This window comes from Poeciliopsis prolifica, unplaced genomic scaffold, assembly GCF_027474105.1.
Source record: "Poeciliopsis prolifica strain line A6 unplaced genomic scaffold, Auburn_PproV2 SCAFFOLD040, whole genome shotgun sequence".
NCBI classification, from domain to species: Eukaryota; Metazoa; Chordata; class Actinopteri; order Cyprinodontiformes; family Poeciliidae; genus Poeciliopsis; species Poeciliopsis prolifica.
In genome coordinates this window covers 1,631,582-1,647,268 of record NW_026562415.1, presented here as the reverse complement: position 1 = coordinate 1,647,268, position 15,687 = coordinate 1,631,582, and the positions used below count along the sequence as shown (strand labels likewise).

At 40.5% G+C, this 15,687-nt stretch overlaps 1 protein-coding gene across 2 annotated transcripts in view; it reads left to right on the top strand.

Annotated features, from left to right (window-relative positions):
• Positions 1-7,168: 7,168 nt before the first annotated feature.
• Positions 7,169-15,687, top strand: part of iqsec3a (IQ motif and Sec7 domain ArfGEF 3a) — an 85,920-nt gene continuing 77,401 nt past the window's right edge. For both annotated transcript variants that reach the window (XM_055054621.1, XM_055054622.1), the window contains exon 1: positions 7,169-7,975. In XM_055054621.1, coding sequence (XP_054910596.1) covers positions 7,365-7,975 — 611 coding nt within the window. In that variant the 5' untranslated portion in view covers positions 7,169-7,364. The remainder of the gene's footprint in view (positions 7,976-15,687) is intronic.

Sequence of the window (15,687 nt, the reverse complement as noted above, 5' to 3'; positions counted from 1 at the left end):
ACCTCTTTGTTTCAGTCACATACTTTTTTTACTTCAGTTCTATTCTAAAAAAAAAAAAAACTGTGGGTTTACGTTGACGCTGACTTAAAGGAAAACATGGAAACATTTGGGAGTGGAATTCAGACCCACTAGTGTCATCTTTCTCTGTCTCCAGTTATGAATAGTTCTGCTACAGCTGGGAATGTTTGAAAACCGCCTCTATGATTCAACGAGGCTCATGGTTTTGGCGCTTCTGAGCAGCTTACTGCTTCTGTCTCACTCCTCAAGGATTCTTTGTGGCTTTTTAAAATAAGCAGCTCAACATTTCAGACCTCAGTGTGCTGACGCTCAAAGAAACTGCTGACGTTGTAGATTGTGCAAAATACAGACTTTAAAAAGTCTCCTCCCTGAGCACCCGACTCTGACTCGTAAAACGGACTCCGTAAACCACCTTCTTCTCTTTAATCATCATCAACTTCTTTGCTTTGAGGGATTAGAGAGAATCGATGAAGAATAATGAATCTTACCTGGGATGTCGTTCTCTTTCAAGCTAAAGAAAAATCTCGAATCGAACGTGTAGAAAAAAATAATGGTCAAAAGAGACTTGGTTCAAAGATCTGTACACGAAGAACGAATTTTCTTCATGTACTTAGAGCAGAATAAATTATTCAAGAGTAAATTAAAATGCATAAAATTGGAATATTTTGTCTAACTCACATCCCCAACATTGGCAAACATTATCAAGGAGCATATTGATAATGCTCAAAATGCACACCCAACACAGACACATGTTGCAGCAAAAAGAGCATCTCAAAACAAAAATTGCAATTTAGGCAAAAAGCGATGTTTGGCAACAGCTCTTAAAAACTGTTTGTAAAAATCTAAAATGTACAAAAATAGTTTAAGACAATCTAAAAGGTAATTGCATTTTTATTAAAATGTTACATACTTTGTGATGCTCACAGTAGATGTGTTGTGAGAATGAGTTAAGAAATACTTTTTAAGAAAAGACACTGGAAAACAAGCAGAAAAAAATGCTATAAGTATAAAAAAAGTAAGTTTTTCCATCTGTCGGATGGATGGATGGATGGATGGATGGATGGATGGATGGATGGATGGATGGATGGATGGTGGACCTGCTTCTCTCAGCTTTATATGAAGCCACTGACAGCTGCTGAGAGCCATGGTCATTTTCCAGCAAGCCTATAGTAGCAACCAGTTCTCAATGCACAGTCACTGCCTAAAAATAGACACTGATGTGGCCGCATTTACAGAGGCGGAGTGCTCCAGATATGATATCCAAAGTGCATTTATGTCAACACCTCACGACGGAGACGGTGCAGTTTAAAGATCCCGACATGGAATCTATTGATAAAACAATTAGAAGTTGCAACGTAATTTTTTAGTGGATTATTATTTGCTATATCTGGAAACAGGCAGAGATGATGCGACGCTTCAAACAGATCACAAGGCAGAGTCACAGAAAAAAGCCACTTGGTGGCAGCAGACAGCTGCATGGCAGCAGCGATGTTTGCAACCGCAGAGTATCGCTGGAATGTGGTAGCCTCCACATGTTAAAACAAGCTCTACCAAGGCCTTAAAATGCCATTTATCCAACAGGATCGCGTTGTCATAAAATAAATTTAAGGAAAAGTCAGCGAGTAATTGTTTTTGACAAAATCACTTTGGCAACAAGTTTGCAAGAACTTATTGCAAACTTATTGTTTGCAATATGTTTATTCTGCCACCAAGCAAAGCAGGAAATGACAAAGTCATTCTTAAAGTTCAGTGGCAGTGAAAGCAACGAAGGGGAAATGTTGGGGTCACCAAAACGCCACAGCAACCATTAAATGATATCTGAATCTTAACCATCTGTTTGGAAAGCATAAGAGGATGAAGATTTTTTCATGTCACCCTCCAAAGTGTAAATGTGTTAACTTTCTTGAGACAAGTAATTTATCAAACTATATGGTCTTATTGTGTCAGATAAGGCTTATTGTTTGAACCAAGTTGGGGGAAAAAGTATGTTTTTGGTCACATCTCATAGCAAGAAAACCAAAACAATTTCCACAAAATTGCAAATGTTGTCCTAATCTTCAAAATAAATAATGACTCCCATACCAGCTCACTTCGCCAACTCAAAAAGGTCTTGACTTAAAAAGAGAAATCACATTTTGTCTTCAAAGAAAATGCGGAAACAGATTACAACGCTTTCAGCCTGTGCTTGTGCGACCTGATGAAGGATTTTGATTGATGTCATTAATCTTCCAACGCGCGCACAGCATGGGCGGTGTGTTTATTAGCTGTGAGACTGGGTAACACAGAAGGTGGTCTGCTGGCATGACCCACCAACTCGCTGTGAGATCCATGTTTTATTGTGTTTCATCGAGCCTTTACTTACAGTCACGTTCATCGAATTGGTGGCACTCACCTCAAGTTCAGCCACTTCTAGGCTGCTCTGATTCATGGTGCGCTAGGTTGTGCTGCTAATGCAACCTGAACCACAGCTCTGCAATGTATTGAGAGTTGGCAATATTTAACCGATCATAACCAAATTCAAAACATCAACAAAAAAAGACCGAATCCAAAAAGCAACTGGAAATAATCCAGTCTGACATCTCACACTTAAGTTCACATACTACAGCCGTAATGCGACGAGAAAGAAGCTTGTTGGCAAATCCAATCCTCCTCTAGTCTATATTTGGGGGTAATGACACAGAAAAGACGCCTTAGAACTGCATTAATAGCATCAGACTGTTGGATTTAATGGTTTAAACAGAGAGAAAAACACAGCGTCTCCGACACACTCAACCCGAAATGCTCTTCTTAGTCAAGAAGTGTTAATTGGATTTTGCTCCAGGGTTAATTCATAATAACATAAACAGGCAGCAGATAGCAGTGATGGAAAAAGCACATGATAGAGATATATGTAAATAATCCATGTGAGCCATTAGGAAGATTTAGAGCTAAAAGTGAATAATTTGAACCGACAGTGCAGGTTCCCCACCGGGACAGACACATTTAACCACTCCAGCTCCCTCCATAACTCAATCTTTATTAGACACTCAAAGTAGCACTAATCATGGTGAAATAGCTCCATAACATGAGAAAACTTAGTACCTCCGCTGAGAACTGTGACCTTTGAAGATGAATTTACGTTTGAGCTCTGCAAATTTCACAAAATTTGCATTTATTCCCTCTTTCAGTTTGTTCCCTGCAATAATGGTTTTGCTCCCTCGTCTCATTGAACCGACATACAGATATACATCAGTTTCAAATTTGTTCTTTCTTGATTTGTTTTGTTGCACCTCGCCGTGTCAGATTATATCAATCAATCAATTCGATGTGTTCTATTTCATATTCATGGCGATAATCCAGGTAAATATAAAAATGTAGTTTTCAGATGATTATTTCATTGCAGTTGAACATTAACTTCCAGCTATCAGCTTGCAAAATTAAGTTCAACAACACTTGGGCAACTTCTGTGAAGTTATCCTCATTTGACATGAAGATTGTTTGATGATCTGAACCATGTAGAAAATGCCAACAATATCAGAAATTAAATTAAAATGAAGTTGGACTAGATCATTTCTTATTTTCTTAAAAAAAAGAGAGAGAGAGAAAAACCTCCCATGCAGCCAGACACCTCAGACTACACACACAGGTGTTAGTGCACTAAATAGTTTTTAAACTGTAAATGTGGCACTGTTGCTAGGAAAACACTTTAGTCACAAATCATAAACTGCAGATGGGAACCAGATTGGCTTAGAGGACTCTCGGTCTTTGAGTTTGCATCTCCTTTAAAGCCATTTCATGGCTTTCATGGCTGCAGTTCCCAGCAGGCTGGGCTTCATCTCCCCCACCTAGTTCTGGTGAATAATAAAAAATGTGCAGCAACAATATTTATATAATATAACTTATGTAGTTTTAGGAGACCTTTGTAAACAGACTGTTACTTTGCATTGATTATAAAATCCTAATGTACTCTGGACAGGATACTTTTATTAAGAACTTTGAGTACAGTACATTTTAAGTCATCACACAAAATCAATGATTGCTGTTACCCCTGCATAGTCCACACTTTTGTTTCTGTCAGACCTGATAAGCTGAGTTAATCTACCCAATGCTTTTCTCCTGTCTTATTGATTTTCCTTAGGGAAGAGGAGGTTGACGATTATTGGTTTTGGATACTGAAGCCGGCCAGAGGTCAACCAGATGCAACCCTTATGAGAGAATCCTCTTGTTTACTCAAGGGGAAGATTTAAAATGACAACAAAAATAAATCAAGTTTTACTGCAGTTTGATTTTTTTTATTTATTTTTTTCATAAAATATGGGTTCTTACACAGTTTTAAACTCCTAACGATTCTAAGAAAATAGATGGTAACATTTGCAAGTGGAATCCAAACTCTGGAGACAAGACAGAGGGGAAATCCATTGTTGCCTCAGGTCTCCCTGGAGGGTGTGTGTGTGCGTGTGTGTGTGTGTGTGTGTGTGTGTGTGTGTGTGTGTGTGTGTGTGTGTGTGTGTGTGTGTGTGTGTGTGGGTGTGTGTGTGTGTGTGCATGCGAGCTGCCTGCTTCAAATTATTAATAGTTCTGGTGCGATAGAGGATGTTTGGAAATTGCCTCTGTGAAAGAACAAGTTTGCCCAAAGTTGTGGCTTTTAGTCGGCAGAAACAAACACCCTGAGAGCTTCTTTAGCGCTCCTCAAAGGACTCTTCCTGGTTTTTACAATGAGCCACTCAAAATTTTATAAACTGCAGTCCATGCTGACGGCGACAGAAACCGCTGACGAAAGAGAATGAGGGAAATATGCACATTAAAACCAGCTCCCTTTTCACTGCTCAAGTCTCACTCTCTGCCTCCGTAACATATCCTCCTCTCATTTATCTTCATCTTCTCCTTGGCTTTGAGACATCAGAGAGAATCAATACAGAATAATGAATCTTACCTGGACCTCCCTCTGCTGTGCGCTCCATAGAAACAGTCCGCAGTGTGTTTGAGCTTCATTTAGCTCCTGACCGGCGTATCTGTCTGAATCTAGATACTATAATCAGAGTCTTGTGAAACAGACACAGGGGTTCTACGTTTGGGGTTTCTTTTTTTGGGCCTTGCTTTCTTTTTTTGAAACATGCATTTCTGTCTCTCCAAATTTCACACTACTCACTTTTGTCTAAATAATAATGAGAACAAATTCAGCCAGAGAAGCAAAGGCACCGATGGGGAGTGAGCTGATGCCGACGAAAGTCAGCTTTAGACTAAAGGTCTTGAGGACGACAAACTTTTCAACTCGAGTCTTTCGGGCAACAAATGTTTTAAACTGGAACAGGAATATCAGATGGTGCTAAAGTAGGATTTTGATGATGAATCGTTTTCATGTCTGCTCTGGTGAATGACATCCAACCGTGTCAGGGCCCGCTCGCTGCTGGGATAATTGGTGTTAGGGGTGAGCTGCGAGGGGCTAGGGGTGAGATTTCACCCTTGCACCAAAGTCACCATCTGGACCATTTTCTATTTCTACAATCCTATTTGAGAAAACTTTTTTTTTTTTGGCTCCGGGTAGCCTGCATTCTATTTTTCCACTTTATGGTGCTTGTAAAGGAACCGTATGGAGGAAGAGACCCGGCTGCAGCCACACTGGCTCGCCTCTGTGGTCTTAATATTTTAGAGTGTTAGACATCAAGGATCTTTCTATGCTGGTTTGAGAAAAAAATCTGCTAAAACAGGAAGTAATAGAGAAAAAAGAAATCTATAAATAAAGTCTGACAGTTAGAGATTATCAGGACTAATCATGGCACACAAATCTTCCTGTGAAAATGTGACCTCGAAAAATAAATCAGCCTCATTATGCCGGAAATCATTTAGCTGGCAGAAGAGTGCTAAGCTTCCCACAGTTTAAGCATGTGCAGCTAAAAACAGCCCAAGGTTTCCTGCTAAAAACTCTGCAAGCTCTCCATTTCCTGCCCGCTCTTTGCTTGCATGACGACAGCTTTACGTTTTTCTCGACCGAAGGCAAGTTTCGAAAAAACAACAACAAAAGAGCACCTCTGCTTGATCAAACTTGCAAAACAGAAATATATATTTTTTTAAATCATACTCAAGCACCAGAATTCTATTTTTTTAATACAAGTATAAAAATGGAAAATCTATTGAAGATTCCTTGAGGGTTTTTCAGTGAGAGGTATCAGAGTAAATCCACATATTTCAGATTTTTCTTGTAGAGGAATGTTAAAACTTATGCATCACTTCCTTACACAGTTATGTACCTAGTATGCATAAAAACAAAGTTGATTATTAGCAAATGCTTCATTAATCAGGTACCCTAGACATGATCAATAAGGAAGAACTGTTTGAAGGTGAAGGAATTCAAACAGAATACCACAAAATATCTGGTTTGCTCATTAATTTCCTGATGAAACAGAAGCTTTTTAAATTAAAGAAAAGATATTTAAAAAAGAGAAGAAAAAGATTTTATTTATTATCTATTCATTGGTATGATAATTGATTCTGGGAACACAAAAGGCCTTTTCTGAATCCCCTGAAGATCTTGACAGCTCACTGGCTGGTAAACAGAAAACACTTGTGTGTAATCAGAACACGCTTTCTTCCAAGATTGCCGTTGTCATCTGAATGGCTTTTGGGACACTGCAAAAGTCTAATTCAGAATTTCCTGCTACTTTGTTAACCTAAAGAAAACACATTGATGTTTGAGGTTGTTATGACAAAATATTAAACACAGTACAGCTGCACAGAACCTCAACTCTTTCCGGTCAAGGTTGGACTTCAGGATCCGCCAGACTTTTCACATTCCTGTCAAATACGCAAATCTGATAACAAAGTGACTATGTCAAATCACCATCTAGGTTATTTTTAAACAGACAATCCAAAAGGAGATGGGATTTACTGACCAGCATGTAATAATTTCATGTCTTATCAAATCAGTCATATGAAAAGGAGTAGTTATATTAATGCGTATCTAATATAGCTATTTGTGAAATAACAGCCAGAATTAGCTGTTGAGGATCAGAAGTCGGTTAAGTGAAATGCTTAGAACATTCAAAGCATGCAAGAAAAACAACAACAACAACAACAAAAAAACGAATTCTGCCGCTCTGCTGTCGGCGCTGCGTGTTGACATCACCGTCTCATTACGGCTCCGCCTCCGCACTCTGCTGATGCTCATCCGCCACTTGCATCAGCACCATTTCTGGCATCCTCATTAGGCAGACGCGCAGAGAGAGCCGACCCACCTCGCCGGAGCGGAGAGAGAGGCGTGAGACCTGTCACCACAGCATCCCGAACAGACAGCCCACGGTCCGGTCCGGAGGCCCCAGAACCAGCTGAAGAGGAAGCCGTCGCAACGCACAGCGAGCCCACTCTTAGTAATGGAGAGCCTGTTGGATAATCCGATGAAAGCCGTTCTGTACCTGAAGGAACTCACCACTATCGTCCAGAACCAGCAGAGCCTGATCCAGACGCAGCGCCAACGCATCGACGAACTCGAGCGGAAGGTGGAGGACCTGATCGGGGAGAACCGACAGCTGCGGGACCCCCACCTCTACGTCCAGCAGCCGCCCTCTCAGCATCACCACCACCACCAGCACCACCACCACCACCCGACTCAGCGGAGCGCCAGTCCCCAAGCGCCGGCCCACCTCCATCAGCACCCGGTCAGCGCCACCAAGGCAGCGGCTCACATCGGCCAGCAGCTGCCGCCGCCGCCTCAGCAGCAGCAGCTGCAGCCGCCTCCTCCTCAGCAACAGCAAATTATCCATCAGACACCCCAGCCTCAGCAGCAACATCCGACTCCCCCTCCGCCGTCTTCCCACCACCCGCAGCAGCTGCAGCTCGTTCCGACCTCGCCGCAGTCATCCCAAGTGAGCAAAGCCGCCTCCGAGTCCGCCGAGGACGACAAGAGGAGCGCCTGCTGCAAGTCTCTGGTTCCGCAGACTCCAAGCACCCTGTGCCGCTCGGTTGGACTGGCCAGGAAGGCAGAGTGAGTAGCTCTTATGTGTTGTGCACAAGCCAGGTGTAACGAAAAGGAGTCCGCTTTCTGATTTATTAGCAACTGGACGGAGCTGCTAATAATCGGATGAGCTGGAAAAATTGTACATTAGTGCAGCAGAAGATTTCATAGCTTATTTTATAGCAAGATATAGATGTCATGATCAAGTTTACTCTTTTGTTGTCCATAATGCATGGAGTAGCTTTCAGATTGTCTAAAGTGTAAGAAAAACATAACATCCTCCAATTTCTCTTTCTGGTTTGAGATCCTCTTCTGTTTACACAACACTCCTCTGTTAAACAAGTTGCATACTCGGTATTGGTTGTGAAAATGCATGCCAAATATTTTACATAAATGTTTTATGAAAAAAAAACTTGCAGAAAAAAGTTTTTTTTTTCCCTTTTATGATTTTGCAGAAAATTTTCAGTCCAGATTTCTTATGCTCTCTTTTTCTAGTTCAAGCCACTCAACTAGAAATGATTTGAAAACTAATCTGTCTAGCTGTTCATAGAAAGGGATGACAACGCAAATAGACTTCTGAAAAAACAGCAACAACAACAAAAGAATAACACAAACAACCTCAAGCAAAAAGTTCATTGGGTATTTTATAGAGCTGCATTACACAGACCTCATCAAGACACCATCATAGAAATGTTCCAGAGAATCTTCAAGTGCCTGATGGAAGCAATGAGCGCTAAGACAGAAAGACATTAGCAGCTGTTCACGTGTCGCGGCGGCGACCTCAGAAGACAGAGAAGTTGAAACCACTTGGGTTGCAATTTTTCGAAATGCCAAACATCCAGTCTCAATTCATTTATTGCCAGGAAGCAGTGCAGATTCATTTGTTAGCTACAGAGACAGTAGCAAAATTAAGGGAATGCTTGTGTGTTGTATTCAAGCCCCTATGCTCTAATGCTCCTAAATACAATTTAGTTGATATAGATCATATATAGAGTGCTTTTGTTTGTATTAGATTGAAGTTCATCTAAATATTAAGATATTTCTACAAGCTTTATTGTTATTTTTTTTAATCTGGTGAGATTTGTGGTTTTCAAAGTGTAAGAATGTTCTTGATTGCTGGTGTGTGAGCCTCAGAACTCTCCATGGTGCAGAATGTTCTTTGCCTCTATCAAGGTCACATGAATCGCCTCAGCCAGAACCACAAACACACACGCACACACGCGCACACACACACTCGCATCATGCAGTGTTCCAAGCCACGTCTGTTTCACTCAGCCGCATTTGCATTGTTTCCGTTAATCCGCATCAATTTATTGAGCTATTGAATTGTAATTCCTAAAGAGTGAGGGTCAGAAATGGGGCATGAAGGCAGGCACAGCCGGATGATGAATTCAAACAAAAAGGTACAGAGATGTAAAATAAATGTCAGAAGGAGGACTGTCTAGGTTCTTTAAAAAAATAAAAATAAAAAGCAATTTGACAGCTCTGAGGGATGATGAACAATGAGACGGAGAGAGAGGGATAGTCTCAAGCAGCCCTGCAGAACATACCCTAATGTAAAAGCAGTGACAAAAGAAACACTGGAGATGCGATGAAGCTTCATCATTTTCCACACACAGCACTGATCTGGTTATGACAAGATAGTAAGTCACTGCAGGCAAGAAGTGATGCTTTCCTCTTCAAGGTGGGGCAGCGGGAGACACGAGGACGCAATGTAAACTCACTAATCAGGCATGCGTGTTCATTTGACTTTGCCATGGATTTTTTGGATTTTCCCTTCGCTGGAGAATCACTGCAATGAGCAGCTCATTAAAAATGTATGCGAGCTGGTAAAGAACACGTTTTCTGCAATCCTCCCCGCTGTAGGTTGCGTCTAATAAATGTAATTTTTGCTGGAGAAAAAGAGCGAAGGAACAACTCGACCATCAAACATAAACCCAAAGAAATCAAAGGTATGGGTAAAAAAACCCAACAAAAAACACTGTTTTTACCCAGTTATTATTAATTCAAGTGACTCTACTGATTTGATAAGTTTCATACAACACATTTACGTTTGGAATATTGCAATCTACATTTTTTGCTGATAAGAATTTCATGTGGTTTGTATGTGTTCAGTAATGAGCTTTGAAAATTGAAGTCCAGGAAATATTTCAATTTCTTCATTTTGTATTGCATTTATTCTTGAGTGCTGTGTGTTTCACTTCAAGACTATAATTCCACTTTTTATTGCGTCTCATAAGTTTTTCTCTTCCATTAGTTGATCAAAACTTGCTTACGACCAAACAATGTTGCATCATGAGCAAAGTGAGTTTATTTTTATATTTTTCTTTTACTGTACTTGGTTGAAAATGTACAAATTAAATAACTTGGGCTCCAGTTTAGAACCTTGTGGAACTCCTGAAGTGATTGTCAACAAATCTCAACTTCCATTATTTAGTTGCACATAATGAAACCTTTCAGAAAGTTAGTTTTGAACAAAGTGTATGATCCATCATAAAATTTAATAATGTACCACCAATTCATTTACTCCCATTGATCTTTTTGTTTTGAAGCCATACTGACAATTTCAGTGCAACAATCAGCTGTGTTGCACAATGTGAATGTTGCAGGCAGTTGGTGCTTGATATTGCCAATATGCATGTCTAATTACAAATGCAATCAAACATTCCACAGTTAGTCTTTTATATTTAATAGATATTCCATATTTAGACTCTGGTTGGCGATAGACGTATAAAAAGACAGATTTGAAAATTGGAAATGAAGAGCAACTGGCTTATCTCCAATTTTGTTGAAAGCTGAAAGATTGTCTATTTTTACGCTGAAAATATCACACAGCAAAGTCAGATTACGCTAAGTAAGAGAATACGGGTATGAACAAAAGTAATGCTTCATCATAATGATTTCAGCATCATTTTTCTACACCAACTACACATTTTTTATTTAATTAAGAAGGAGCACAGCATCCATTTGCAGAGCTCCAAATGAAAAATTAAAAGCTTGCTCATGCCCATCACACATTCATCAACTTCAGCAGTGGCATAATTTGGAGAATGCAAATCAAGGCTTGCCTCCAGCTCTGAGTAGTTGTTTACTGGAACGAGGCAAAACTTTCCCCCTCCGAAAAAAAGGAAGAGACGTCTGAAGTGTTGCAATTGCGTTATTCAGTCTGATAAGGATTCTGAAAAGGCTCCGTTTATCTGAAGCAAGTTGCCACCAATCCCATCTTCCCTTCTTTATCACCCCACTAATTCTGCATGTTCTTCCAGAAACATCACGTTCGCTTTTCCAATTTTGACTTTTGATTATCTGCCTCCATGTTACAGTGATGTTTTTTTTTTGGTTTTTTCTCAATGTCTTTTTTATTCAAACCCGTTGCCCTTTCCACCTCCATTTTGTCCTTTCCTTCATCATCTAAGTGCTACAAGCACCAGCTGTGGGGTCTGAATCAGTGTCTCTTACCGTTTTCTCTTTTTTTTTTTTTTACCAATTAACCAGTCTCTGGTCTGAAGCCCTTAGACCTGTGTACGTTTTTTAGAGCTGCCAAGTGTAAAACTCAGCATGTGAGAGCTGAGCCATGTGTTCAGGAGAGTGACAGTAATTGTACAAGAGGTAGAGGCATGCGAGCGTCTGATATGCAGCAATCTCGCTGCCTGAGGTGGAAATCCCAGCATTCCCTTGCAGCTGCGGGTGACTTTCTGCTGCTGCTAACTCCTACACGCTCTTGTTATGATGTTAAGCTCTTGTTCTCACAAAAATGCATGCAAACTGTTAACAGGGCACATGCCAGCTGGCGACCAGCCCGTTTTCCTCCACACGAGTTGTGACTCCCTCTGCACCCCACATGCCCTCTTTCTTACTTCTGAATGCCTGAAAACCCTGTTTTTGGAAAGCAGAATGTGCAGCAGCTCCTCTGCCATTTGCTTCACGCACCTGTTTTCTTCAAAGGATGTGCAGTAGCTGCCGGTAGATGAGGAAGTTCAGCAAATGCAAATCTTAACACCTATTGCGACTCACTCCCGAATGGTGCAGAGGCAAAATGATTAGATCCTCTCAGATCAGTGGTAAAGTTTAGATCGTGAGCTACTATAAACAGCAGGCATTCAGAAGATCATTTCTATCAATAGATCAGCAGCGCATTAAAACACCTTAAAAAGTGTTTAGGTCCCAGTTACTTTTACATTTTGTCACATTACAAACATATTTTTTTTGAAAGGTTTTGAAATTTTTAACTAAAAATCTGTAAGGGTCAGATACCAGGTACATGCAAGAGTATGAATCTAAATATTCCTTTAGATTCCTTAGGAAATGCTGCACAGCTCTGCTTTGTGTTAGTCCATAAAATATAAATCCCTTTAAAATACGTTGGGTTCTGTAACATTGTCATTTTGTCGATTCCTTTAGCAAGGACAAACACCTGCGAGGGTTTAGGTCTGGGCAAAACGTTCACAGTCCATGGTCTGCAGGGAAAGACCTGACTCACAAGTTGGAAAAAGACGGCTGAAGAACTTACTGAACTTTTAGCTGCTGCAGGCCCGCATGATAAATATTCATGAAAAATGTGGCAGACTGGGGCAAAAGAATGACTAGGGACATCAAATTATCAGGTGCAAAGCAATCCACGCAGAATATATACCGAGGGAGGAGATAGCATGTAACAGAAGCAGGAATGACAATCAGCAAAGGTCAGGTGTGAGACAGCAGTGGTCGGAGACGCAACAGAAGTGAACAATAAACTGGCAAAGTGACACCAGGAAGTAGCCAGAATACAGAACAATTTCAAGAACTGGCTTAACTTGGAAGAATGAGCATATCTTACCAAAAGAATGCAAGTCATTCTGGGTGCTGAAGCAGGATCAAAGTGCTGACTGGAACTCAGGAGCGGCATTGCGATCAGGATTTAAAGACAAAAATAAGGGAAAACTTGCAGGTTTGGCACGAGGAAAACAGAACATGGAATTAAGTGCAAACGTAGGATCTAGCGATGAAAAATGTTAACTAAAGGAAGCTAAAAACTGAGTTGGGATCGTAATTGAAACCAGGTGAGTCTAATCAGAGGAATGCGGAACAGCTGTGAGAAAGTGCTGAGCAGGGAGCAGAGGGGAAATAATTAATTACCAAAGAGAACAAAGAGAAAGCTGAACCAAAAACGCTACAGGAAGTCCAAACCAAGGCGGAAACAACCAACGCTAAAATAAGAGTCACAACCAATAAGCGGACTGAATAAAACACAAGAAGTCACTAAAACAATCAAGACAGAGAAATTAACACATTATTAAAGACCCAATAGGAACATGGTTTAGAGTGCAATGCCATATGAAGTGTTGGAAATGCAGTGATTTTAACCAAAAATGGCATATTTTGCCTTTTCAAAACTAAAACAATAAAAGATTATCTTCCAACTTAATTTGTACACATAGAAATATTTTGGTCCTTTCATTACATTCAGTGATTTCTACTGCTACATCATTGTAAGAGTCATTTTTCACCTGAGTTTGGCCAAAATAGTTGCTGACATCATGCTTTCAAATTATTACAAAACTAATTTCCTTATATTAGTTTTAAAGGGAAGAAGCTTCAATATCTTCTTTCTCTGACAATAAGGAACACAAATTGTATCCAGTTTTCTTCCATTTATGTTAGTAGATGTATTTAGAGACTCATCTTAAAAGTAAAACCTTTAGAAAAGTAGGAAATAATCTGCATGGCACAATGTCACCTTTTGCAAAGGGAGAAAACGTACATTTTATCAGTAGCCTTTCTCTATCTTTCCTTTTTTTTCTTTTTTGGTCTCTGGAGCCAAACAGAAATCCTCCTTTTCATCTCTGTACTGCAGTGGCAGGAATTCGGTGAGAAGCAAATGGGTGGAGATGGATTCACGGAGGCTAACCGGTTTCCCAGACATCCTAGTCCTGCAAGGCTTTGCTCTTTCCTCATCCTGCCCTCCCTCTCCGTCCACCTGGGAACCACACGTGCTGCCGCCGCAGCCCAAATTATGAATATCACATTTGGTGGATAGTACTTTTAAATTGCTTCATTTCTCTGAGGATGTAGCTGCCGGGTGATTCCTGGCTCTGTGCTGCAATATTAGCTGCCTTCGTGTGCCGGCTGAGGAGAGTGGGGGGGGACAAATAGAGACCGTCCCAGGTGTCTGTTATACAACTGTGTGTTCACGCATGATTATTTGTGTTTGTTCCTGTCTTGGGGAGTTAAAAGGCCATGGAAATTCCAGTGTTTGGGAGATATATGAAATATATATATATATATTTTTTTTTTTTTGTCAAAGCCTGGTTGGGATTTAATTTAGCTGTGCTTACAGTGGCCCTGAAGGGGAATGAAACTACTTGCAAATAATAATAATAAAAAAGAACATAATTCCAGAATCAACTTTCCAGATTGCTACTGTATTCTTTTTAGAGAGTTTTCATTCGTTAAGGTAACTGGACTTTTATTAAATTGCATTTTTATACAAAAACACAACCCGGCTGCACCTCAGCATTATTTATATCATATTGATTACATTGAACTGTTGATATCTGGTAGAAATACGTCGTAGATATATTATGGAACATTTCGATGAACTTGCTGCGTGGATGTTGAGGAGACCTACCGCATAAGTGAAAGCTTCAAAAACTCATTAGGAACATTGTTTAATATTTGGGCGGGTTAATGTTGCACCTTCACAGGAAGCAGCATGACAGACAGGCCAAATAATTGGACAGATTATAGAAAGGCAGAAAAACTCCACAGCGAAGCCCCGCGGGACCGAGGGACCCAAATGTTGCCCTACTTACCTCACGGCTAAACAGCAAACAGCCTCTTCCCTGGATCCCTCGCCGCTATAATGTTCAGTCAATCACAAATGACAAATTGGGTTTTTAACATTCACGTTTCTCTACGCAGCGCTCCCACACTACTGCCACAGAAATAAACAGACACATGTCATTCGAATGACACATCGTTTTTGTGCGTAAACGCAGCATTTACGCAGGATATTTATGTTTTCGTTGTTAGTCGTGTTACATTGCCTGCACACCGAGTTGCTTTCTTCCAGGCTGGAGGCTCGTTCATTTCATTTCTTCCCTTATTTCAGTTTCATCCGCATGCAAATTAGCAGCAGGCCTAACGAGCGATCAGAACAGTGTGTCATTCATATGTAATCTGCATATTTCACGGCGGTGGCTGCAAATGACAGCGCCATCGTCGACTCGTGCTGGCGCAACGCAATCGGATCACATTTTGTGATGCATGTTGTAAACACAATGTCATAAAAATGACATTTCCCTCCACATCAGTTGGAGTTGAGCCGTGCACGCTCCTGTCGGTCGTTCTCTGTACGCAGCAAAAGACCTGCAGCAGTTCTGGTGACAGATTTACACTCAGTCGTCATGTGGATAAATACATTTTGTGCATTCTGATGATGCATTTCAACCGTCAGTGAGGGTTAGGGTTTTGCGCAGTGTTGTGAATTTATCTTAGAAGCACTAATATTTATATAAATGTTCCACAGCAAGTTGCAGTTGAATCATATGCAACAAACTTTTGCCATAACTCTTGCTGAATATTTGACCTCTCTTTTTGGCATAAATAGGAGAGTTTATTTAAATTGTTTGGTTCCCAGGCACAGACAAGGACATATTTTCAACATGCTTGAGATTTATATTTATGATCTTTGTCCTTTGGAAGCAGCCAACAGTGTGTCCCAGTTTCAACCCGCTGCTCCAGACTGTCACCTCAGATTGTGT